The sequence below is a fragment of the Myotis myotis genome, unplaced genomic scaffold, assembly GCF_014108235.1.
Source record: "Myotis myotis isolate mMyoMyo1 unplaced genomic scaffold, mMyoMyo1.p scaffold_m19_p_19, whole genome shotgun sequence".
In the NCBI taxonomy this organism is placed as follows: domain Eukaryota; kingdom Metazoa; phylum Chordata; class Mammalia; order Chiroptera; family Vespertilionidae; genus Myotis; species Myotis myotis.
The window spans coordinates 832249-858786 of NW_023416323.1; the positions used below are offsets into that span (position 1 = coordinate 832249).

The 26538-nt window shown below is 42.6% G+C and overlaps 3 protein-coding genes across 7 annotated transcripts in view; 1 reads left to right on the plus strand and 2 right to left on the minus strand.

Moving 5' to 3' along the window:
* Nucleotides 1-26073, plus strand: LOC118674306 (zinc finger protein 233-like). Of its 2 annotated transcripts, none has more exons than XM_036345906.1 (4): nucleotides 1-58; nucleotides 237-281; nucleotides 4658-4784; nucleotides 23431-26073. In XM_036345906.1, exons 2-4 carry the CDS (start codon nucleotides 267-269, stop codon nucleotides 23538-23540), a joined length of 252 nt encoding a protein of 83 aa, XP_036201799.1. In that variant the 5' UTR covers nucleotides 1-58; nucleotides 237-266; the 3' UTR covers nucleotides 23541-26073. The 2 variants fall into 2 exon arrangements, with proteins under 2 accessions (XP_036201799.1, XP_036201798.1); XM_036345905.1 differs by lacking the exon at nucleotides 23431-26073 and adding an exon at nucleotides 8518-10647.
* LOC118674307 (40S ribosomal protein S24-like) lies at nucleotides 2682-3914 on the minus strand. Its single transcript, XM_036345907.1, has one exon. The coding sequence runs from the start codon at nucleotides 3390-3392 to the stop codon at nucleotides 2985-2987; it is 408 nt and encodes a 135-aa protein (XP_036201800.1). The 5' UTR covers nucleotides 3393-3914; the 3' UTR covers nucleotides 2682-2984.
* Nucleotides 19927-26538, minus strand: part of LOC118674305 (zinc finger protein 235-like) — a 21420-nt gene continuing 14808 nt past the window's right edge. For all 4 annotated transcript variants that reach the window (XM_036345900.1, XM_036345902.1, XM_036345901.1 and 1 more), the window contains one exon: nucleotides 19927-26429. In XM_036345900.1, the coding sequence (XP_036201793.1) occupies nucleotides 24460-26429 (1970 nt within the window). In that variant the 3' untranslated portion in view covers nucleotides 19927-24459. The remainder of the gene's footprint in view (nucleotides 26430-26538) is intronic.

The following is a 26538-nucleotide window of genomic DNA, read 5'->3' on the forward strand; positions in this document are numbered from 1 at the left end:
GAAACATCGACCAGCCACCTCCTGAACACCTCCCACTGGGGATGTGCCCGCAACCAAGGTACATGTCCCTGACCAGAATCGAACCCGGGACCTCTCAGTCCACAGGCCGACACTCTATCCACTGAGCCAAACCGGTTTGGCGGAGGGGGTCACTTTTTAAAACTCACACAGAGCAGCCATATGTGCCAGGGCCTGTCTCATGGCTTCTTTCTCCTTTGCCACTTCTGCCTTCCCAGGGTTCTGTGCTTCTCCAGGAGCAGGAGAAAATGACCAAGTCCCAGGTGAGTTGAGTTTTGATTTTGATCTCTTAAAATCTCTCCTCAAAGGTTAGACACAGCATCTTTCTCTCCCTTGGGAAGGATAAAAGACAGATGTGTGTTTGTTTTGTGCCGGTGACTAGCTGGCCTTTTATATTGGTTCTATTTTTGTTTTGGTTTTATTTTAGCATCTTCATTTCACAAATACTGGTGCAGAGATTCATAGATATAAAAAAACGTTTTAAAAGCCACACCACTACACTGCTACGCCAGCTGTTTTCCCCTAGGCTGTATTTTATATAATTACAGGCAGAGTATATGAACAGTTTTCAATCTTATGTTTTCACTTAATGTTATCACTTGAGTTTTTTGTGATTCGGCATTCTTTTATATACTCGTTTCAGAAGGTTTCTATTTTTTGTGTGTGAACTTCAGAAGCTACAAACAAGTATACCATACACTCCACTGTGCCTCTGAAAAAATTTTATTTTTATTTATAACACTTTTGCATGGGCTTTTAAAAACGAAATATAATTTAACAATGGGCTGCTAATTTTTATTGTTAAATGAAGGAGCTCTCTACATATTTCATCACCACGAAAGGTTCCCTCGTGCCCCTGGCCACACCCCTGGCTGTAGACAACACTGACTAACTTTATGTCACGACAGATTGATCTTTCCTAAAGTGCATGTAAATGGAATTATACAGCATGTCTTTTTTCATTTGTTCATCATTTGAACACATATCCATAGTTTTTATTGCTGCGTAGTATTACACTGTATGGGTATATACCACAATTTGGTTATCCAATCACCTGTTCTTAGTTTTTGGCTATCTATCTATCTATCTATCATCTATCTGAAGAGGTCATATGCTAATTGGTCCTAACGGTGTCACAGTCATGACCACTAAGGAGGAGGCTGCCTGCGTGTGCGGGCGGGACGTTGCTCCTTGAGACAGGGTGGCAGCAGGGAGGTGCCCGGAGGAGGTCCATGGGGATGAGAGCCCGTAGCACCCCATGACCAGACCTTCACCACCCACCGCTTGCACTCAGAGTGCCCCGCTGCTCACCTGCCTGGGGAAGGAGCACAGTGCAGCAGGTGGGAGGTTTCCACGCTCTCCTCCGGTGCCCTGACAGGGCAGAGCTGCTGCGTTGCTCCGGAAACAGAGCAGAAGCGGGGAGGTGCCCGGAGAAGGTGGGACCAGCCCAAGGCAACTCGAGGGACTGAGGGTGGGGCTTGAAGGGGCCAGAGAAGGTCAGAGGGGTTGAGAGGGCAGGGTGGGTCAGGCACCCTGGAGCTCTGCGTGGAGAGGTTTAGGTGTCAAAGCCAGGCAGCCGGTGGGCTGCGCGATTTCGCGCGCTGGGCCCCTAGTTGTTCATCAAGTTCTAGGAGGACTTGTGTACTAGACTTTTGGATGAACACGGGTTTTCTTTCTTTTTTTGATAAATAATTAGCAGGCGAATCTCTGGGTCATGTGCTTAGCTTTTTAAGAAACTGCCAAATCAGTCTCCACTGTGGGTGTATATTTCGCGTTCTCACCAGCAACATGTGAGAGCTCCAGTTGCCTCCACATCATTTCCAGGGTTAGGTGTTTCCACCTTTTAATTTCGCTGTTGTAATGGCAGACGTATAGTGGTATATCCGTGTGATTTTCTTCCTTTTTTTTTCATCAGTGCGTTTTCATTTGCATTTCCCGATGCCTGTGGATTTTGAATATCTTGTTTTCTTTTTGACCGTTTGTATATCCTCTTTTGGAATTGTTTGTTCAGCTCTCCTGTTCAATTTTTAAATTAAGTTGTGTTCTTAGTAGTTCTTTTTAGATTTTGGATGCAAGTCCCTCTGACCCATGAACATTTAGATCTTTCATTTACCACTTTTTCATTTATTTGAGTCTTACTTCCTTTCTCTGCCATGTTTTATGGTTTAGGATGTATAGATTTCTTATACATATTTTGTTGTATTCATCCCTAAGTGATGTTTTGGATTGGCTATTCTAAATGATACTGTTTTTGAAATTCAGTTTCTATTTAATTGATATTTGTATCTTGACTTTACTAAATTTGCATGCTTAGTTCTAGTAACATTTTGTATGTCACAGATTTTTCTGCATTGATGGTAAGTAAAGATTTGTCCTTCCATCCCCATCCCCATCCCCATTCCCATTGTGTTGACTTCTTTTTCTTCTCTTATTGCATGGCGGGGACTGCTAGAACAGTTTAGGATAGAAGCACTAACCGTGTACAGTAAGCCTGTCAGACTCGCAGCCCACAACGAATATTCTTGCGGGCCAGCCAATATAACACTATTTAAGAAACGTTTTAATAAAATTTTCGTAACTTAATTTTTACAATGTCCTGTTGCACATAATTATTAATAACAAACTGCAATGTGTGTTAATGACTAATTACTATAATCGTGTTGCATTAATTTCCCTTACGAACCTATGCGCAGGCGCACCATTTCTCTCCATTATTACTAACAGCAATTACTTGTGATAAGAGGGAATGTTCAGTACCAGTTCCCCTGTTCTAGCCGCAATCAGAAGTCTCTCTCCCCTGCATCTTTAATGACTACATCTTATTTCAATAAATTAATGTGTCTTAAAAAGTTTCCTATTTCTATGTATTTATGTGGTTTAAGGTTTTTGTGGGTTTTTTTTTTAAACATAAAAGTTTAGTTTATTAATCCTCTCATGAAAAACCTGCACAATAACCACAGAGAAAGTCACAGGAATCTTGACTCCTTTCTGCCAGCACCAGCATTGGCCTTGGCAGTCCCCCTGACTTTCTTCGTTCTGTTCTTGCGTTCCTGTCTCTGTTTTCTTGAGGTCTTCTTCTTCTCATATAGGCTGTGTCTTGCAAGTCTGTGTTTGGGTTCCTTTTTCTTTGCATAATCCAAGGAGTCAAAAATCATGCCAAAGCCAGTGGTCTTGTCACCACCAAAGTGGATTTTGATTCCAAACACAAAGATGACATCAGGTGTGGTCTTACACATTTTGGCTAGCTTTTCCCGAATTTCTGTCCTGGGTCCTGTTGCCTTCCCTGGGTGAAGGACTTCAATGACCATTTGCTTCCGCTGAAGTAGTCTGTTGGTCATGAACTTCCTGGTCCAGATAGTTACTGTGTCATTCATGATGAAAGTTAATCTTCAAGCAGCCAGGGAGGGGAAAAAAAAAAACAAAACTGATTTAAGGTTTTTAAAAAGTTGTTTCAAAGAGCACCGACGGGGAATCGAACCAGTGACCTCTTGGTTCATAGGTCTGTGCTCAACCACGGAGCCACACCGGCAGGGTGGTCCTCGTGTAAATTTGTTTGCATGCGCTGCAGCGAAGCCTGTGAGACTCCAAGTTCGCCAGAACGTCTTCGGGTGGATGTTCTTGGTGCTTCCCGAAGGCACTGCCGCGCGAAATCCCGTTGTGTTAGGTTCCAAACATGACCTCCTGGCTTGCGGAGATCGCTAACAGAACCTGCTGCTGCAATCGCTGAGCAAAGTGATGTATGGCTGGCGCTGTGGGTGGACTCCTGACGTGGAAACAGTGCGTGCTTGCTCTCTGTGCTAGAACAATGGAGCGCCGATTTCCGAAATAAAATTCAATGATTTTTACGCGTTGTTCCATCGTGAAATTTTCCATAATAGATTTCCACAAAACACATTTTTTAAATCTGAAACAATTTTTTTTAATTACTGCCAAAAGAGTTACGGCATTTTTAAACGGTAACGTGACTTATGGGCCGCCCTTGCCTCTGGTATGAGCACCATCGTACAGGTGAGGAAATAGATTCAGGCATTTGTCCGAAGTCATGCAGCTTGGGAGGGGCGCGCGTTGGGATTTAAACTGAGGTGTTCTGGCACGAGCACGGCCGCTTTGAATGCTGTCATCAGGAGTGTCACAGGTAGGTGGCGTGTGCCTTCAGAGTACGGAGGACCAACTTCATTGCTCTCAGTAAGGGTTGGTCAGGTTGAGTAACACAGTGACAGCACCCAGGCTTAGTGGACACGTGAGTGAGCAAGGAGAGAGAAAGGCTGTCAGACCCCGTTGGGAGTACATTGACCTAACATTTCTGGAACAATTGGGTAGCATTCATCACTGTATGAAATGTATCTCCCCCATGAGTGAAGACTTACAGTTCAGGGGGCTTCCTGTAGAAATACTCACAGATGACACCAAGTGAAATGAACAGGGATTGTTTGTTAATGGCACACACTTTGGACGGGACTGTGGAAAATTAGTGTATGAAATTGACATGCTGGGTTGAGAAGAGGGGGAAGGTCCTTAAAGTAGACTCGGGGCTGGCAGAATCCAGGACAACTTCCCCCCATCCCCTCTGCCCCTCAGTGCTGCCCTCTCCCCCTGCCCATTGGTCATAAAGTTGAGGTTCCCTGTGTTTGGGTTGTAGGAGGCGGTGACGTTCCAGGACGTGGCTGTGGTCTTCACGGAGGAGGAGCTGGGGCTGCTGGACCCGTCCCAGATGAAGCTGTACCGGGACGTGATGCTGGAGAACTTCCGGAACCTGGTCTCAGTGGGTGAGGACAGGCGCCCTCTGTCACTGAATGTCAGCTCCCAGGAGTATTTTGATTTCAAACGTTTAAGACTTTGGGACTCTTGAAATGTGTCCCCAAACCTGGGATCTCAGTTTTATAAGTCCTGTGAGATATCCTGTCTGTACCTTTCCTTTTTTTTGCAGATTGCAGTATTGACATCTTGGTGGCATTTAAAACCAGTTGTTTAGTTACATCTTTATTGTATTGAACAAAATAGAATAGAGACAGCATAGCTCCTTGTCGGAACCTCAGAGAGTGTAACCAAAATTGTGAGTAAATCAGGAAAGGCTGATCATTGTGAGCAGTGGCCCATCCATTTGCCCAGTGACATCCTCTCTGCCTACCACCCTCCCTTCTCCTTCCCTCCCCTTCACTTCTTCACTTCCTTCTTCCTTCATTCATCTTTTTTTTTCACATATATTTTTCATAGAGGAAGGAAGAGGAAGAGAGAGAGAGAGAAAAACATCAGTGATGAGAGGAAAACATTGATCAGCTGCCGCCTGCACACCCCCTGCTGGGGATGAAGCCCACAACCCGGGCATGTGCCTGACCAGGAATCGAACCATGACCTTCTGGTTCACGGGTTGACACTCAACCACTGAGCCACACGGGCCAGGCGCCCTTCATTTATCTTTACTTTGCATATCCCTCAGGTAAACCCTGCCTCAGATACAATAATCACAGTCATCCCTATTGGATGTAAGCACCAAAAACCAAAAAGTAAATCAGACAACAAACAAAAAAACACCTGGAAATTCTAGCTGCTTTTCTCGTAGACAAGGCCCTGCCTGCGGTGAGTAGTGGGGAAGTGTCTGCTCAGTCCTTTTATCTTTTCTGTTCTTGTGTCTTCGTGCTGGGTGACGGTCTCACAGTCAGGAAGTGTGGTGCTGTCTCCATTTGACTCGCTCTCTGATTTTTCTGTACATACCTGCCTTGGAATTACCATCCCAATTACGACTGCTGTCTGTTTATTTCTTACCAGGTAACTTCCCAGCTGCTTTGCCTTTAAATTTTTTTTTTAAGGGACGAAATTCTTTTCTAATTTATTGATTGACTAGAGGCCCAGTGTACAAATTTGTGCATCAGTGGGGTCCCTCTCCTGGCCTGCGGGATTGGGCCAAAACTAGCTCTCTGGCATCCCCCGAGGGGTCCCAGATTGCAAGAGGGCGCAGGCCAGGACAAGGGACCCCACCAGTGCATGATCAGGGCCAGGGAGGGATGTGGGAGCTGGCCAGCAGGAGAGGGACCACAGGAGGGCCCCAGGGCGTGTCCAGCCCATCTCACTCAGTCCCGATTGGCCGGACCCCAGCAACAAGCTAACCTACCGGTCAGAGCATCTGCCCCTGGTGGTCAGTGCATATCATAGTGACTGGTCAACCAGTTAACTGTCTACCCCCTGGTGGTCAGTGCACATCATAGCAAGCGTTTGAGTGGCCTTAGCATATCATTAGCATATTACACTTTGGTTGAACAGGTGACCAGACACTTAGCATATTAGGCTTTTATTATATAGGATTGGATTTAGAGAGAGAGAGAGAGAGAGAGAGAGAGTAAGAAAGAGAGAAAACCATCGATTTTCTGTTCCCTTTGTTTAGGCATTCAGTGGTTGATTCTTGTATGTGTCCTCACCAGGATTCAAAACCACCAACTGAGCTACCCAACCAGGGCTGCTTTGCCTTCTTGAACAAATCTTTACTATTATTTTTAAATTTGGGGCTAAATTTTATTGAAATACTAGAAGCCCATTGCACGAAGATTCACACAATAGGCCTTCCTTCCCCTGGCTGCTGGCACTGGTTTTCCTCCGGTACCCAGAACCCAGGCCTTTGGTCTGGCCACAGCAGAGAAGCCAAGCGTCTTCAGTCTTCAGTCTTCACTGCACGCCTGTGTATGCAAATTAACTGCCATTTTTGTTGGGTTAATTTGCGTAATCGCTCTAATTGGCTGGTGGGCGTAGCAGAGTGACACCAATTTGCATGCTTCTCTTTTATTAGTGTAGATAAACAGAAAACTGCATAGATTATAAACTTATACCTCCATGAGTTTTCAGGGTCTGAAATGACTTATTTGTTTAACTTTTTTTATTGAAGTAACATTTCCATATGCACACCTAAGCACTCAGTTTGATGAATTTTGACAAACTGATACACCTCTCAGGAAGCTGAACAAAACTTATAGCATATTCAACTCCATCTCCCTTATTAAAAGTTCTTTTTGGCCCTTGCCAGTTTGGCTCAGTGAATAGAGCATTGGCCTGCGGACTAAAGGATCCCAGGTTCGATTCCAGCCAGGGGCACAAACCCGGGTTCCAGGCTCGATCCCCCGTAGGGGGCATGCAGGAGTCAGCTGATCGTGGTTCCCTCTCATCATTGATGTTTCTATCTCTCTCGCCCTCTCCCTACCTCTCTGAAATCAATAAAAATATATTTTTTAAAAAGTTCTTTTTGGCAATATCAAAATATCCCAAGATTTTCCATATTGTCCATCTAATTGCCCTGCTCCATCCATGAAGAATGTCCTAACAGAGGTCTATTTTCACTCCACAGGTACACAAACTAAAGGGTTTCTTCTCCCTTAAGAGTTCTTATAAACAAAAGCTCACTGAGAACATTGCTAGGTGGATCTCATTTTCACTCCTCCTGGAGACGGCTCACAAGTGGAGGAAAAAACAGTGTGGCAAAATGATTATCTCAGAACATTACTACTCTTCTGATGAATTTGTAACCTAATTATAATGTTTATGGTACTTGTATTAGCTACTTATACCTGCATCACAAACTATTCTTAAACTTAGCAGCTTACAACAACAAGCATTTATTTATACTTCTCTGAGTCAGGAATCTGGTGGCAGCATAGTTAGAGGATAAGGGTCAGGATCTCATAAAGTTGCTGTCAAGGAGTCCAGCAGAGCTTCAGGCCTTTGAAGGCTTAATGGGACTCAAGTATTGAGTTACCGGATAGACTCATTTACATGGTTGTTGACAGAAGGTCTCAGTTCCTTGCCAGTGGGCCTCTCCCTTGAGTTCCTGAGTGTCCTCAAACATGGCAGCTGGTTTCCCCCAACTACATACACCTAAGAGAGTGGAAAGCAGAAACCACAAAGTCTTCTATGAACTAACCTTGGAAGTGATGTCCTTTCACTTCTGCCATATTCTATTGCCTTCACAGACCAATCCTGATACATGTGGGAAAGGACTGATATTTGATAGGAGACTGATGTCAGGAGGCAGGGTCATTGGGAACCATTCTGTATGCTGGCTATCACAGCACCTTCTCGTATATACAAAACCTAGAAGATAATGGTAGCCATTTACATTTATCATAAAATTCAGCCAAATTAAGTGGCAACAATTATCATAGGATTTTTATTCCCATAAGATGCATCAGTTATGGGAATGAATTTCCTACCTTTTCCCAGTTATAATGTTCCCCAGTTGAATATTATATATTTTCCCTTTTGCTGAGAAAATCCCCTGGTCTGTAGCCACATATTTCTCATTTTGACTTCATATGTAAGTCTTGGTATAGTTCCAAACGATTCTCCTTAACACTTAGGAGTTAGGTGCCTGTTCATCACATCATTGTTTTCATAGGTATGAAAAAGCCAATGACAAAGTCCAGGGTCTCCCAAAGTAGTTAACCTGAGAAATATTTTTATCTCTGAACAGATGTCCATTTGTCTTCATTTTCATTTCTGAGTTCTCTATCCTTCCAGGACACTGGAATCAAAATGAGATAGAAACTCTTCAAGAAGTTGGATTACAGTATCTTTTCCATGAAGACCTTGTGTGCTGGCAAATATGGGGACAACTTATAAGTAAGTTAACCAGAAATCAAGACTTGATAAAAAATCTTCAAGGCAAGACATCTGATTTGCCCAAACAAGGTGATTCCTCCTTTCAGTTGTGGGCTGGAGAAACTACTCAAGTTTCTGAAGATGAGAACTGTACAATTAAGTTTCCAGGGAAAGTTAAAAGTTCTAATGGTATAAAAACTCAAGAGTGTCCAATTAAGACCAACAGGAATTTCTGGAAGAAAATGTATCTCAGAGAGTCACAGAATTATCAGAGTAGGTGTCAGCAGATTGATGGAAGATGTAAACTGTACAAGTGTGATCGTTGTGTTACGAGAAGGACCTCTCATGACCACGATGATGATCGGGAAGTACAGAAAGGCGTGAAGTCCTGTAGCCACAAGAATTGTGGGAAAGACTTCATGAAGAAATCATTTCACCATAGTGTAATCAACTCAGGAAAGCAAACCTCTGATGAGAATAGAAAAGGCCTTGGGTCCAGTCTTGAAGTTCATCAGCAGTTGCACCTAGGAGCAAAACCCCATATTTGTAGTGAGTGCGGGGAGGGTGTCAGTTATAGTTCAATGCTTTGCACTCATCAAAGTAATTCCACAGAAGAGAAATGCAATAGGAATGATGAGTGTGATGAGGACTTTAGTCAAAACTCACATTTGCAAATCTATCAGAGAGTCAACATGGGAGAGAAACGCTACAAATGTGAAGAGTGTGGGAAAGGCTTTATGTGGAGCTCATGGCTTCATGTTCATCGGAGAATCCACACAGGAGAGAAACCCTACAAATGCGGTGTTTGTGGGAAGGGCTTAAGTCGGAGTTCATATCTTCAAGCCCATGAGCGAGTCCACACAGGAGACACACCCTACAAATGTGCTGTGTGTGGTAAGTGCTTCAGTCGGAGTTCACAACTTCAAGTCCATCAGCGAGTACACACTGGAGAGAAACCCTACAATTGTGCTGTGTGTGGTAAGAGCTTCAGTCATACCTCAACTCTTCAATCTCACCAACGAATCCACACAGGAGAAAAACCCTACAAATGTGCTGTGTGTGGGAAGGGCTTCAGTCAGAGTTCACTTCTTCAAGATCATCAGCGAGTGCACACAGGAGACGCACTGTACAAATGTGCTGTGTGTGGTAAGAGCTTCAGTCGGAGTGCACATCTTCAAGCCCACCAGCGAGTTCACACTGGAGAGAAACCCTACAAATGTTCTGTGTGTGATAAGAGCTTCAGTCGGAGTTCAAATCTTCAAGTTCATCAGCGAGTCCACACTGGAGAGAAACCCTACCAATGTGGTATGTGTGGGAATAGCTTCAGTTGGAACTCACAGCTTCAGTACCATCAGCGTGTGCACACTGGTGAGAAAACCTACAAATGCGATGAGTGTGGGAAAGGCTTCATGTGGAGCTCGTGTCTTCATGTTCACCAGAGGATCCACACAGGAGAGAAACCCTTCAATTGTGCTGTGTGTGGGAAGAGCTTCAGTCGAATCTCAAGTCTCCAAGCTCATCAGCGCGTCCACACTAGGGAGAAACCCTACAAATGTGCTGTGTGTGGGAAGAGCTTCAGTTGGAGTTCACATCTTCAAGACCATGAGCGAGTCCACACAGGAGAGAAACCCTATAAATGTTCTGTGTGTGGGAAGAGCTTCAGGCGGAGTTCACATCTTCAAGCCCATCAGCGAGTCCATAGAGGAGACAAATCCTACAAATGTGCTGTGTGGAAAGAGCTTCAGTTGGAGGTTACATCCTCAAGACCATGAGCGAGTCCACACTGCCAAGAAGTCTTACTTATGAAGAGTGTGGGAAAGGCTTTATGAAGAGCTCATGTCTTCATGTTCATCAGAGGATCCACGAAGGAGCAAAACCCTACAAATGTGCTATGTGTGGAAGATCTTCAGTCAGAACTCAAGTCTTCAAGTTCATCAGCAAGTTCACAGTGGGAAGAAGCCATGGAAATATGAGACATGTGGGACAGGCTTTAGTCACAGTTCATGTCTTCAAGAACATCAACAAGTGCACAACGGAAAAAATCCTGCAAATGTGCTGTGTGTGGGACAGGCTCCAGTCAGACCTCAAGTCTTCAGGTTCATCATAGTATATATAATGGAGATATGTCACTACTAGTGATGAGTGTGATAACAGTGTTCTTTAGAACTTAGACTTCGGACTTCCATCAGATAACCTACACTGCAGAGGTTAGATATAGAAAGTTTTGTTTTAAGAATTCGGGCATGAGTTGGGTTTTTTTTTTTACAGTCATCTGCATCCCATTGGAAGAAACCTCTTGGTTACATGAATATGGTCAGTATTCTAGCAGAGCTTAAAATGTCAGTTCTTAAGAGAATGCACCCCAGAGAAACCCTATAAGAGTGATACTGTTTGTCAGAACCTCCACTTTCACTAAAATCTATATAGGATAGAGGCCTTAAAAATAAAGACCAGGACCTTAGCAAAGGTAAAATGATGGAAATCCATGTCCATGAGAGCGTAAGTTCTATGGCAGCAGTTCTCAACCTGTGGGTCGCGACCCCTTTGGGGGTCAAATGACCCTTTCACAGGGGTCGCCTAAGACCATCAGAAAACACATATATAATTACATACTGTTTTTGTGATTAGTCACTATGCTTTAATTATGTTCAATTTGTAACAATGAAAATACATCCTGCATATCAGATATTTACATTACGATTCATAACAGTAGCAAAATTACAGTTATGAAGTAGCAACGAAAATAATTTTATGGTTGGGGGTCACCACAACATGAGGAACTGTATTAAAGGGTTGCAGCATTAGGAGGGTTGAGAACCACTGCTCTATGGGGTCAGGAAGTTTATTTCCTGCTAAATGACCATGACCTCAAACCACTGCCTAACAAGTAGAAGGTGCCTGGAAATGTTTAACTTGATGGAGAAGAATACCTATTACAAATAGAATAACTACAGTAGGTCCTCAGGTTACATCAGAGATCCGTTCCTATGGCGCGACCTAACGTGATTTTCGCCATAAGTCGGAACCCAATTACATAAGCACCTACATCACTCACGTGGAGCACATACAAAGCAGTAATGAAGTGAAACGGTAAAAAAAAAAAAAATTTGTCTTGTTCCTGTTCTTAGGGGAAATGGTTTTAGTTTTTGCCCATTGAGTATGATGTTGGCTGTAGGTTTGTCATATATGGCCTTTATTATGTTGAGGTATGTTCCCTCTCTTCCCACTTTGCTGAGAGTTTTTATCAAAAAAGGGTGTTGGAACCTGGCCAGTTTGGCTCAGTAGATAGAGCATCGGCCTGCAAACTGAAGAGTCCCAGGTTTGATTCTGGTCTAGGGCACGTACCTTGGTTGAAGGCTCCTGGCCCTGATCAATGTGTCTCTGGCACATTGGTATTCTTCTCTGTCTCTCCCTCTCCCATTCTCTCTAAAAATCAATGCAAAAATTATCCTCAATTGAGGATTAAAAAAAAAAAGGGTGTTGAATTTTGTCGAATGCTTTTTCTGCATTGATTGATATGATCATGTGATTTTTGTCTTGCAGTCTATTTATGTGCTGTATCACATTTATTAATTTGCAAATATTGTACCAGCCTTGCATCCCTGGAATAAATCCCACTTGGTCATGATGTATGATCTTTTTAATGTATTGCTGAATTTGGTTTGCTAAAATTTTATTGGGGATTTTAGTGTCTATATTCACCAGGGATATTGTCCTGTAATTCTCTTTCTTTGTCATGTCTTTTTCTGGTTTTGGAATTAGGATGATGCTGACCTCATAGAAAGAGTTTGGAAGTGTTCCTTCCCCTTGAATTTTTGGGAATAGTTTGAGGAGCAGAGTTGTTATTTCTTCTTTAAATATTTGATAAAACTCCCCTATGAATCCGTCTGGACCAGGGCTTTTGATTATTGGGAGCTTTTTTTATTATTACTGCTTCAATTTTATCAGTAGTTATCAGCCTATTCAGGTTTTCTGATTCTTCCTGATGGAGGTTTGGAAGGTTGTATTTTTCTAGGAATATGTCCATTTTGTCCAGGTTGTCCCATTTGTTGGAGTAAATTCATTCATAGTATTTTATTACAATCCTTCAAATTGCTGTAGGGTCAGTTGTTACTTTACCTCTTTTGTTTCTGATTTGTTTATTTGGGTCCTCTCTTTTTGTTTCCTGATGAGCCTGGCTAGAGATTCATCAATCTTGTTTATCCTTTCAAAGAACCAGCTCTCCGTTTTATTTATCTTTTGTATTGTTTTTTTTTGTCTCTATGTCATTTATTTCCACTCTGATATTATTTCCTTCCTTCTACTTGTTCTGGGCTTTTCTTGTTCTATTTTTAATTCTTAAAGTTGTAGTGTTAGATAACTTATTACCAATTTTCTTTACTTTTTCTTTCTTTCTTTTTTTTTTTTTTTTTTGAGGTAGGCCTGTAGAGCTATGAACTTCTCTCTCAGGGCTGCTTTCACTGTGTTCCATAGATTTTGGATTGTTGTATGTTCATTTGTTTCTAGGATGTTTTTTTTTTTTTTATTTCTTCTTTGACCTCTTTGGTAACCCATTCATTGTTTAATACCATGCTATTTAGCCTCCATGTATTTGATCCTTTTTATTGTGGCTGATTTCTAATTTCATGCCATTGTGGTCTGAGAAAATGCTTGATGTGATTTCAGTCTTCTTAAATTTGTAGAGACTTAGCTTGTGTCCTAACATGTGGTCTATCTTTGAAAATGTCCCATGTGCAATAGAGAAGAATATATATTCTGTAACTTTGGGGTGGAATTTTCTGAAGATGTCAGTTAATTCCATCTGTTCTAGAGTGTCATTTAGAATTGCTGTTTCCTTGTTGATTTTTTTTGTCTAGAAGATTTATCCAGTAATGTCAGTGGGGTATTAAAGTCCCTTACTATGATTGTATTGCTGTGGGTCTCTCCCTTGATATCCTCCTGAAGTTTTATTGTATATTTAGATGCTCCTGTATTGGATACATATATGTTTATCAGAATTGTAGCCTCTTGTTTTATTGATTCCTTTAGTATTATGAAGTGGCCTTCCTTATCTCTTGTTATGGCCTTCACTTTGAGGTCTGTTTTGTCATACGTAAGTATTGCTACTCCAGCTTTTTTATTCATTTCCATTTGCCTGAAAAATTTTTTTCCACCCTTTCACCTTCAGTTTGTGTGAGTCCTTTGTTCTAAGGTGGGTCTTTTTTAGACAGCATATATATGGCTTATCCAGTCAGCTACTCTGTCTTTTGATTGGAACATTTAAACCATTTACATTTAAGGTTATTATTGACAGGTACTTGTTTGTTGCCATTTTTATTCTTTGTGCCTGTGTTCCCTCTCCCCTTTCTATTTTTTCTTCTTTTTAAAAAAATATATTTTATTGATTTTTCAGAGAGGAAGGGAGAGAGTTAGAGAGTTAGAAACATCAATGACAGAGAAACATCGATCAGCTGCCTCCTGCACACCCTTTACTGGGGGTGTTCCCGCAGCCAAGGTACATGCCCTTAACTGGAATCAAACCTGGGACCCTTCAGTCCACAGGCCGATGCTCTATCCACTGAGCCAAACCAGTTAGGGCCCCTTTCTATTTCTTCTTTTTACAACAGCATTTCTTGCATTGCTGGCTTGATGCTAATAAACTCCCTTAGCCTTTTTGTTTGTTTGTTTGCAAAGCTCCTAATTTCTCCTTCAATTTTGAATGATAGCCTTGCTGGATAGATTCTTGGATTCAGTTGCTTGTATACTTCAGTATCACTTTGTATACTTAGGTAACTTTCTGTCTCTCTCTGGCAGCCTTTAAGGCTCTTACTTTGTCCTTGACATTTGCCAATTTAATTTCGATGTGTCTTAGTGTAGGCCTTTTTGGGTTCATCTTGTTTGGGACTCTCTGTGCTTCTTGGATTTGTGTGACTTTTTTCTTCCCAAAATCAGTGAAGTTTTCTGTCATTATTTCTTCAAACAGGCTTTCTATACCTTGCTCTGCTTCCTCTCTTTCTGGCACCCCAATTATGTAGATGTTGTTTTGTTTCATGTTGTCCCAAAGCTCCCTTAGACTCTCCTCCTGCTTTTTAATTTTTTTTCCCAATTGCTCCTCTGCTTGGATGTTTTTTCTACATTGTCTTCTAACTCCCTGATTCAGTTCTCAGTTTCTAGTCCACTGTTGAAACCTTCCATGGTGTTCTTTATTGCAGTTATGTCATTCTTCATTTCCTCTTAATTCTTACACATGGTGGATTTCTCATCCAGACGTTTGAGCATCCTTTTATTACCATTAGTCTGAATTTTTTCTCTGACATATTGCTTGACTGCATTTCATTTAGTTTCTTTTCTGGTGATTCCTCCTTTTCTTTCATTTGAGGGTTGTTTCTTAGTCTCCCTATTTTTTGTTGTTCTTTTGTAATTGTTTGTATGTATTTGATCAAACTGCTATGCCACCCAGATTTTTTGAATTGATCTTATGTAGTTGATGTTTTATGGGACCCAGTGGTGCAGTCTCTCAGGTCTCCTGGGCTGGGTGTTCTAGGGAGGCCCCCTACTTGAGATATTTGGGTTCTCCTGGTGTAGTTGGGTCTTGAATGTTATTGTCGCATTTGTGAATGGAATCACCTTTCAGGTGTCTGATTATGTGGCTCCCTCCCTACCATGTTGTGCCACCCATTGTGGAGGTGTTGACCAAAAAGCACAAAATACAGCACAAGACATGACACAGAATGAACAGAACACAAATATCCACAAGACACATAACCCTAATAAAAGTGACCACCAGAGAAAAGAGAATTAGGAAAGAGAAAAGAGAGCAAGAATGATAGGAAAAAAATATGGAGAGGAAACATAACAAAACAAACATAAACCAAAAAAGCACAAACAAAAAAAACACCCAAAAGGGGTGGGAGTGGGGGGGCAGAATCTGCAGGTGCAGAGCTTAAATAAACAAAATAAGATTAAGGAATTGGAGGAATAGGGGAAGGAACATGGTTTAAAATAAATGGAGAAAAGGAGAAAAGAAATGAGAAGATAATAAGATAATATGTAAATTTTAAAAGATGTGTTTGTTTATTTTTTTGAAAAGGAGAATAGAGGAGAGAGCATATAGGCCTAAATTAGGAAGTGAGACAAGTTAAAAATTTAGGGGAAGAAAAGAGCAAGAGACAAGAGAAAAGAAAAAACTGAGTCGTGAAATAAGAGAGAAGGGGAAATGGAGCAGGAGCAGGGAAGAGGAAATGAGATATATGAATAAACCAAGAGTCTAGAATAATAACATATCAATAAAGCATATAAAGAAGATCAATTTTTAAAAAGGGGGGAAAGAAAAACTAAAACAGAAAAAGGGGAAGAAAAATGGGAGGGATAAAAGAGAAGAAAAGGTAGAAACTAAAAATAAAAATCTTTTTAGATTAAAAAAAAAAGTGTTCACTTCAGCCAAGTTTTAATGCCCCATGGGAGCTGGTTTAGGACCCCCCTCTTCTGTCTGCCAATCCTGGGCTTCCTGTTAGGTACTTAGGTGCTAACCACTGTCAGGCACAGTCTTGGCTTTTAGCCCCTGCTTGAAGCTCCAAGCCATCCACCGATCCTCTTTGTGTCCGTCTCCACAGGCCTTGGCTGCCAGCAGGCGGGGCCAGTCTGTCCTCTTTGCCTGTCTGCCAACTGTCAATCTTAATCACTCAAGCGGCTGTTTCTGACACGGCTTTAGGTGGGGTTGGTGCTGTTTTGGTTTCAGGGAATAAGATGGTTGTTTTTCCCTGACCCAGAGCTACTTCTCTGCAAGTGGCTCAAAATATTACTCTACCCTTGGTTGGACGGAGATCCTTGTATGGAGACCTGGGGGTTGGCTGGCACCCTGGAGTTTATCAGTCTTCTCCCCAGAATGGTGGGGAGGACGGCCTCTCTTCCAACCCAGTCACTGAGGGCTCCTTGAAACTGCTCAGACCTGTAAGCTTGGCCTCTGCCTTCATTTCCTCTGTAAAGCTCAAAATGCAGAGTGTGACAGGCTGTGTCTCCTGCCCTGAGGCTACTGGGAGGGGTAGCTCCTCTGGGGAAAGATGGCTGCTTAGGTTTGGAAGCCTAAGAACCTCCCAGAGCAGGACCCCTGGCCACAGCTCCCTGCCCTGCTTCTCCTCAGGCACCTCAAGTCCCTGCCACCCTCCCTGCACTGAAGTGATTGCAACTGAAAAGTCCCGTGTTCTGCGTTTAGAGAATAAAAGCAAATACAAAACAAAAACAACAATGAAACCGCTGCTTTCTCTCCCCCCTGCACCACACTGCTTTTTCCTCACGGCGCAGCCTTTCGCGGCTGTGGTCTTGGGTCCAGGCTCCAAGGCAGCCAGTGGCCCTACAACTTTCCCTTTTCACAGTTGGATGTGTACAGGAGCCGGAGTGGTGGTGGAAACCCCGAGGTGCAGGCCTCAACTGGACGGGGAGGTGGAGACAACTAGAAAAGAACTCAGGCCATTTGTCAAAAATAACCCATAGGAGACAATAAGACCGAGGCAATGTATCAGGAAACTAGTAACCCCAGAGTCCTCGGCCAATGCGGAACTGGAGGAGGACTCCTGCACCTAAGGGATAAATAGCCTGTGATCGCTACTCCCTATGTGCCTCCTGCCCACAGACACCCGCTCTGAGAACATATTAAAGGTCTCATTTTCGCCATACTTCTGTCTCTGAGTCCATTGTTTTAATTTGGACAGGTGAGCATTTCTCACACTCAGACACAACTGCCAGCCAGGGAGGCAGGTCTGGGAGTCGGGAGGGCAACAAGGGTAAAAAAGATACCCTGGCTTGGTCTCCATGGCTCAGAGTGATTGTGCCTGCAGGCCTTAAAAAACAGCTGGCTAAATTTGGTCCACTGGCTATCGTTTGCCATCCCTTGTTTTAGACAGTTAATAATAGTAGAGCAGTTTTCAACCTTTTTCATTTCGTGGCACACAAAAGCTAATTACTAAAATTCTGCAATACACCAAAAACGTTACTTTTTTTTTTTTTTTTTTTGCCAATCTGACAAAAAAAAGTATAATTTTGATTCCTTCACACTGAGCGGCTGTTGTCATTTTTTTTTTTTTTAATTTTACAGTCTGAGGGAAAAGAGGTCAGTGTCCCTGACTAAATAGTCAGGTATTGCATGATTTAAAAGTTCTGTGGCACACCGGTTGAAGATCGCTGACGTAGTGGATTACTGAACTGATTCATTTCCAAATATTGAGCCAGCTTTTCATTCATGAGATAAACCGTACGTGATTATGGTATATTATTATTTTTACAGATTGCTGGATTTCTCTTACTAATTTTGTTCATGAGGGATATTGATCTGTGATGTTTTGTATTTTATACTCTTAGATTTTGGTATCAGGGGAATGCTAGCTTCATCTAATGAGTTGGGAAGTGTCTCCTGTTTTCAAGGAGAGATTATGTAGCTAACTGGTGTTATTTCTTATTTAAATATTTGTAGAATTTACTAGTACAGCCATCTGAGTGTGCATATTGTTTTGAAGTGTTTTTTAAACTATGGCTTCAATGTATTTCATACTTAAGGACTATTTAGATTATCTATTTTATTTTAGGTAAAGGTTGGTGTTGGGTTTTGGAGGAATTGATTCCTTTCATCTAAGTTGTTGATTTATATGTACAGCGTTTTTCATATTATTACCTTAATATCCTTTTAATGTCTGTAGTGTCTGTTGTGATAGCCTCTCTCTCATTCCCGATTTTTATTTTTCTCTTTTTTTCTTTGCCATTCTTGGTAGAGGTTTATCAAGTTCATTGATCTTCTTGAGAAAAACAACACAGTTTTCAGTTTGATTTTTCTCATTGATATTTGTTCTTTTGACTTGAGTCCTATCTTCATTTCTAATAGAAGCATCTAATGCTATAAGCCACTGCTTAGCTGCACTGTACAAATTTTATTATATTTTCTTTTTAAAATTTTTTTATTTATTAAGAGTGAGAGAGATCAATTTGTTGTTCCACCTATCCATGCACTCACTGGTTGACTCCTGTGTATGTCTCGACCATGTAGACACACAACCTTGGTGTATGGGGACAGCACTCAAACCAACTGAGCTATCCCAGGGCTGTTTTCTTTAACATATTTTTCTAATTTCCCTTGAAACAGCATCTTTGATCCATGGGTTATTTACAAGTATTTTGTTTAATTTCCAATGTTTAGAGATGCTTCTGTTTTCTTTCTGTTATTTGTTTCTAGTTTAATTCTTTTGTGCTCTGAAAATATGTTATATGATTTTAATTATTTTAAATTTATTGAGGTTTGTTTATGACCCAGGAGTGTGATCTATCTTGGTGACTGTTACATGTGTCCTTCAAAAGAATGTCTGTTCTGTTGTCATTTTCATTGTCGCCAGGTGGAATATTCTACATAAATGTCAATTAAATTATATCCAGTTGGTTGATGGCATAGTTCAGTTCTTCTGTATCTTTGCTAATATTCTGCCTAATAATTCTGTATATTCCTGAAAGAAGAATACTGAGGTTTCCATATGTAATTGTGGATTTGTCTATTTCTCCTTTCAGATTCACCAGCTTTTTCTTTTAACTATTTTGAAATTCTATTGTTAGGTGTTTATTCATTTAGAATTGTGTTCACTTAATGAATTGATCCTGTATCATTATATAATGTACCCTTTTATCATTGGTAATTTTCTTTACTCTGAAGTTTACTATGTCTTATATTAATATAACCATTTTGACTTTTCTTAGTACTTTAAGACACACGACATTGCAAAAAACAATGTGCTCACAAGTACCCTTCACACCATTGTACATTTCTGGTTTTAAAACCAGGAAATTGGCATTGACACAATATTATCAACTAAACTACAAATCTTTTTTTGCTTTCACCCATCTTTTAATTGAAATTTCTATTGAGATAATTTAGGTTGACACGCAGTTGTAAGACATAATAAAGACATACATCGTGTACACTTTGTCCGCTTTCTCCAAATGGTAACACATTGCAAAGCGATGGTATAGTACAAGCAAGGCATTGGCATTTATACAACCCACTGACCTTCATCACATTTCTTTAGTTTTACTGGTACTCAGTTGTGAATTAAGTGCTATACAATTTTATCACCTGCGTAGATTCATTTACCCACTACAACAGTCAATGAACAGATATTGACAATTCTTGCCCATTTGTAACCACACTTACCTTCCTGCCGCTCCCTCACCCCAACCCTAACCTGTTAGGACCATTGATCTGTTGTCCATTTCTATGATTTTGTCATTTCTGGAATGTTACATAAATAGAAACTTACCACATTACACCTTTTGGAATTGGCTCCCCACCCCCACCCCCCGCCCCCATGCCTCAAAATTCCCTGGCTATTCATCCAAATTGTGTTTAGTTTGCCCATCTAATTACTGAGTAGTATTTTATGGTATGTATGTGTCACGATTTGATTAGTCACTTACCTGTTGAAGGACATTCGTGTGATTATATTTTTGGCTACTGCAGATAAAGCTGCTGTGCGCATGTGTGTAGGTTTTTGTGTGGACATAGGTTTCCTTTTCTCTGGGATGCATGCCCAGAAGTTCAAATGCTGAGTCAGAAGGTCAGATGGTAGTTGCATATTTTCATCAGTGTTTGCATGCAGTGTGTGTGTGTGTGTGTGTGTGTGTGTGTGTGAGAGAGAGAGAGAGAGAGAGAGAGAGAGAGAGAGAGAGAGAGAGAGAGAGAGACTATGAAATCATATCCCTTGTATAGATTTGTATAGATTCTGGTAACTGACTGTAGTCAGAATGCAGAACTGGCCCACCTGTGTCCCTCCTCTGTACTAGTCAGATCCTTCCTCCAACCCTAACCACTGAATATGTTCTCTCTTCCTAGAATTTTGCCTGTTATAAATAGAGCTGCTGTGAACATCTGTCTATAGGCTTTTGTGTGGATACATTTTCATTTCTACAGGATGAATTCCCGGGAGCACGATGTCCAGGTCATATGGTGGTTGTATGTTTAGTTTTTAAAAAGACTCCCCAACTCTTCTAGAAGAGTGACTGTACCGTTTTCTCTCCTACCAGTAACTTGTAAGAGATGCAGTTGCTCCCCATTCTCACTAGCACTTGATATTGTCAGCATTTTTATTTCTTAATCCTCACCCAAAGATATGTTTCTATTGATTTTTAGAAGGAGGACGGGGGAAAGAAGAGAGAGAAACATCGATGTGAGAGAAACATCAATCCTCCCGTGCGTGCCCTGACCAGGGATCGAAACCGCCACCCAGGCACGTGCCGGCCACTTTTCAGTGTGTGGGATGGCGCCCCACCCCACTGAGCCGCCAGGCCAGGGCAGTATTGTCAGTATTTTTAAATTTTATCTATTCTGCTGGTTGGGTAGTGGTATCTTATAGCTTTAATTTGCATTTTTCTAATAGCCTCAGCTTGCCTTTGATAAATGTTCCCATGATGTCTGATAGTGGGCAAAGGTGTTACGGCCACGGGAATGAGTGAGTGCCTCCGGAATGACAAACGAAGCAGGCACCTCCACAGAATATGACAGTTTATCGTAAGGTAATTTACCTACAGGAAGACTGGGTTGGAGGGGAACAGAAGACCCAGCAATTTTGCACAGATTAATCTCTGCTAACAGACCTGTTACAGTACTTTTTTTATACTATAACTCAGGTACTGATGATTGACAAAGAGACAACCACCTCCTGGTGGTCTTGTGATTGATGATGGCTTATAATCAATACTTTCACCAGTTTTGATACTAGACACTGGGTCCGAGGCTGCCTGTCACTACTTGAGTGAAATGAAGCACAGATAGGGCTGAATCATATCTGAGCATTTGTTCCAATAATGCCACCAGTGTGGGGAGAGCAGCAGGTCATCCTGGAAATTCTGTTCTGATCCGCCCTTGTCACTGGCTGAGGGAAAAGGGGCTGTGAGTGTGGGCTGTGAGCTGAGTGTGGGCTGTTGGCTGTGTGGGCTGTGAGGGCTATGGGCTGTGAGTGTGGGCTGTTGGCTGAGTGTGGGCTGTAGGCTGAGTGTGGGCTGTAGGCTGAGTGTGGGCTGTAACAGGAGAGGAGGGGAGGGTCTGTAGCCTTGCCTACCTGTATCATAATTAAAGCTTCCCCTGTAAACCACATACAATTGTTTCACTTAAAAAATATGGATTCTAGCCCTGGCCGGGCAGCTCCGCTGGTTGGAGTGTTGTCCCGTACACCAAAAGGTTGCAGGTTCGATCCCTGCTTGGGGCACATACAGGAGACAAGCAATCCATTTCTCTCATATCAATGTTTTTCTCTCTCAATCGTTCGCTCTCTCTAAAACCAGTAAACATATACTCTGGTGAGGATTAACGTATTATATCCGTATTGTGGAAATCTCCGTATTGTTTATTATTTGTAAACACCACTTGAGGATGTTTATTGATGTGATAGGGAGGGGGAGGGGAGAGAAATGTTGTCCCCCTAATTTTGCATTCATTGGTTGGTTCTCATCCGTATCCTGACCGGGAATCCCACCTGCTGCTTGGCGTACTGAGACAATGCTCTAACCAACTGAGGTAGCCGGCCAGGGTGGAGGTACCATGTTCTCATTGTGCTGAATTATTTCTCTGCCTGGACATTTGTGGGAATGAAACTTTAAGGATTTTACACTTCAGTGTATAGGCTGATAGGAAGAAGTTTCTATTCCAGGAGGTGGTGCTGAAGCACAGCTTTTTTTTCTCTTACTTGCTCTGCTGGGGCTTCTGGGATCCCTGTGGGCGTGTTGGCTCTGCCATGGAACAAGCCCCGTCCTCCCTGAGGAGGGGGTGTCCTTTTACAATCGAGTCACCTCATTCTAAGGTGACAACCCACCACTCCTGTGGATTGAAGTTTGGGGCTTTGGGCCTCCTGTGTATTCCCAGCACTGCCTTCCTGTTAGGCCGAAGCCACTGGCAGAGCCACACTGAGTGGACCAGGCTGCCCCCCGCCCCCCCAGTCTGCACCTTGACGGGTGGGGGAGGGGTTGGCAGGAGAAGAAGGATCACACATCCGCAGCTCTGTCCTTCCTAGGACACTGTTTAGCCACAGTGAGGACAGACCCCTTGGATGGAAAGTTTTCAGCACTCTGTCTACCCAGCAGGCCACGGGGGTGGGGTGGGTGGGTTTTCATGTCTGAAGTCCTCTGTCTGGTGGTGCTAGCAGGCTGTGGGGCGCTACACCCTCTGCACTGCTTCTCTGATCTTGACCCTGTGTCCAGTCTCAATGTGTGCCAGCCCCCCAGGCCCCATCGTTGTCCCTGCCCCTCTGGTTTGCCCAGTGGGAGTTGACCCCCGTCCTTGAATGCCATTGTGTCTACTGGGGGCTTCAGCAAGTGCTAGACTGGGCACAGCTTCTGTCCCTGGCCTTCGCCCCCCCTCCCCTCGCACCATCTCCACGGTTCACTCAGGTGTGTCCCCTCATTTCAGTGTGCAGCTCTCAGACATGAGTATGTTGAGCAGGAAATCCTTTGTGAATTATAGGGGTCCAGCATGTTGTAACTTCAAGAAGAGACCACCACCCCACCACATTTTTCGTGCCTGTATAATATTCAAACAAAATTTAAATATTTTACAGATACTTATTTCCTTTTATTGAATTCAGTATAAACATCGTTGTGTATGATCTAGCTTTTTCTATAGTCCCCTAAGCAAAACCTCTAGTGCTAGGGTAGGTGGGTCAAAGGATATTTTGATACGTACTGACCAGCTAATGTTGTCCACTTCGACCGAGAAAGCATTGAACATGGAATGCTGTGAAAATGACAATTTACCTAAACTGTTACAGTTAGTGAAATTTCAATAAAAATTTAAAAAAACTTTCTTATCCTGCTTCCCCCTCCCCATTTTAGCAGGAAGAATGAGGGTGGAATGTGACAAAGTGATGTCCATGAAATCTACCAAGGCCCCTGCCTTAAAAGTTACGATGGATGAAGAGCTAAGCATAGGCACTTTGACCTAAGTTTGCATGAAAATGAGAAGAAACCGATTACTCACAGTTCAAGTTCACCAAAACTTTCTGTCATTAGTAACTACTTTTAACATTTTCAAAGAGTTACAGTAAAACTGTACCCTAATGAATTAGGGATCAAAATTTATAATTGTATAAATTCAGTATCATGTTAATAGATTAATAAAAACCAGTACTTTTCAGTCTATAAAATACAAACCAATGATTAAGTATTATACTGTACAGACAGATAATACACTGTACAAAAAACTGAGGCTGAATGGGGGATGGGAGCCATTCAGAAGTCTTGTTGAAATTAATTTGTGTTACTGTGGATGGCAGCATTACAGGATTCTTTTTGCATATGCTGTTATGAATTTAAGGTAGGGAACTGACTAGAATTTTCAAATACTTGTCATTATAGTGGTTTTCTCTACTTTGTTCAGTAATTGATGGGCACCTCATACAAGCCAAGCAGTTCTACAAGGTAGACATACCGGTAGTGGTGAAAAACACCTCTATTACATGGAGGTTACATTGTAGTTGGCTTAAATTTTATTTGTCCGTCAAATCTGCCACATATACTTTTGTTCGAGTGCTGCACATAATCTCCATTCATACGCCCTCTTCTGGGTGACTCCAATGAAATGTACGATCCTTCTGTTGTGTTCTTCGGAACCGGGACATTGAAAACTCTGGTGTAACCATTTACCATTTTATGAAACCAGTTTCTCTCATGTGAAATCTGACGTTTACAAAGAATTCATCCCCCCAACTGCGTTGTTGAGTCACGTCTTATAGAGCTGCTTTCCCGCGGCCATTCCTCGAGGCTCCTGAGTTCTGAAGGAGCTTTCCACGTTCACCAGCACAGACTCTCTCATGGGGACCAAGATGTGAACTCAAACTACAGGCCATGTCGCACCTCGCATGCCTACAGGTCCCCTCCAGTGTGGATTCTCTGATGATATACAAGATGCGATCTCTGGCTGAAGCCCTTACAACATACGTCACATATGTAAGGCCTCTCTCCAGTGTGGACCCTCTGATGTGTGTGGAAATGGGAGGCCTGACTGAAGCCCTTACCGCACTGCTGACACGTGTAGGGCTTCTCTCCGGTGTGGACCCGCTGATGAGCACTGAGCCCAGCACTCCAGCTGAATTCCTTCCCACACTGCTCACATTTAAATGGCTTCTCCCCGGTGTGAATGATCTGATGGACTTGAAGATTTGACCGCTGGCTGAAGGCCTTACCGCAGGTATCGCATTTATAGGGCTTCTCTCCGGTGTGCACTCTCTGGTGGGCCTGAAGATGTGAAGACTGGCTGAATCGCTTCTGACACGCGTCACATTTGAATGGTTTTTCCCCAGTGTGGACACTCTGATGAGCTTGGAGATTTGAGGCCTGGCTGAAGCCCTTCCCACACTCTTCACATTTGTAGGGCTTCTCTCCTGTGTGGACTCTCTGGTGATTGTGAAGATTCAAGCTCCAGTTGAAGCGCTTCCCACACACCTCACATTTGTAGGGTTTCTCTCCAGTGTGGACTCTCTGATGGGCTTGAAAATATGAACTCTGACTGAAGCCTTTGCCACACACATTGCATCGAAACGGTTTCTCTCCCGTGTGAACCCGCTGATGGCTCTGGAAACTTGAGGCTGAGCTAAAACCTTTCCCGCACTCTTCACATTTATATGGTTTCTCTCCCGTGTGGACTCGTTGGTGACTGTGAAGATTGAAGCTCAAACTAAAGCACTTCCCACACTCATCGCACCTGTACGGCTTCTCCTCAGTGTGGACTCTCTGATGGGTGTGAAGATTTGAGCTACAACTGAAGCGTTTACCACAATCTGCACATTTATATGGTTTCTCTCCCGTGTGGATTCTTTCGTGGGCCTGAAGATGTGATCTCTGTGTGAAGCCCTTTCCGCAAATCTCGCATTTGTAAGGTTTCTCTCCAGTGTGGACTCTGCAGTGAATATTAAGATCTGTGCTACGACTGAAGCCCTTCCCACAACTTTGGCATCGATAGGGCTTCTCTCCTGTGTGAATAGGCAAGTGAGCGTACAGATGTGAGGTCTGATTAAAGCTCTTCCCACACTCTACGCATGAATAGGGTTTCTCCCCTGTGTGGACTCTCTGATGAGTTTGCAGATTTGAGCTCTGACTAAAACACTTTCCACACTCATGACACCAATAACGTTTTTTTCTTGCGTGAACGTATTGTTGAAGGGGAATGGCTGAGCTATAACTGGTATTCTCACGTGTACTACAGTTAAGGGACTTCTTTGCCAAGTGTGACTGCTGATGAACTTCAAGTCTGGAGCTATCGCTGAATACTTTTCCACATTCACTACACTGGTAGGTTTTCTGTCCCGTGTAGATTATACTGAGCTGGGCAAGAGATGATACATTTGAGATATCTTCACCACAATCTTTGTTGCTGTGAGCTTTCTCTCTTTTGTGTACTATATCATCATCATGGTGGTGTGAATTACAACTGAAGATGTTAGCACATGGAGCAAATATACATAACTTGTTTTTCACTGGCATCTGCTTACAACTTCTCTGATAATTCTGTGTCTCGTTCAGGTATATGTTACTCCGAGAATTCTGAGCTCTCCCTGTTGTAAACGCTTGACTTTCATTAATACTGGAATGATCCTCTGTAGGACTCATTACACAGCTGTCTTCCTGAATAGAGATTCCTGCCCCCACCTGACCGGGGGAATTAAGTTGTTTGGGGAGCTGAGAACTCTTTTCTTGAACATGTAGCATGGAGACTTGACTTTTCGTTAATTTACTCACAACATGTCTCCTGATTTGCCAGCAGGAGAGCTCTCCCAAAGAAAGGCACCTTCCTCCCGCTTCACCAAGAGTCTCCATCTCATTTTCATTCCTGCCTCCTGAAAAAATCAAGGACAGATAGTGACATCAGCAAGAAAGCGGGCTGGGAAGCCCCCAGTCCTTGTTCCCCCACTGAAATATAAAACCACTCGAGACCAGCAAAAACAA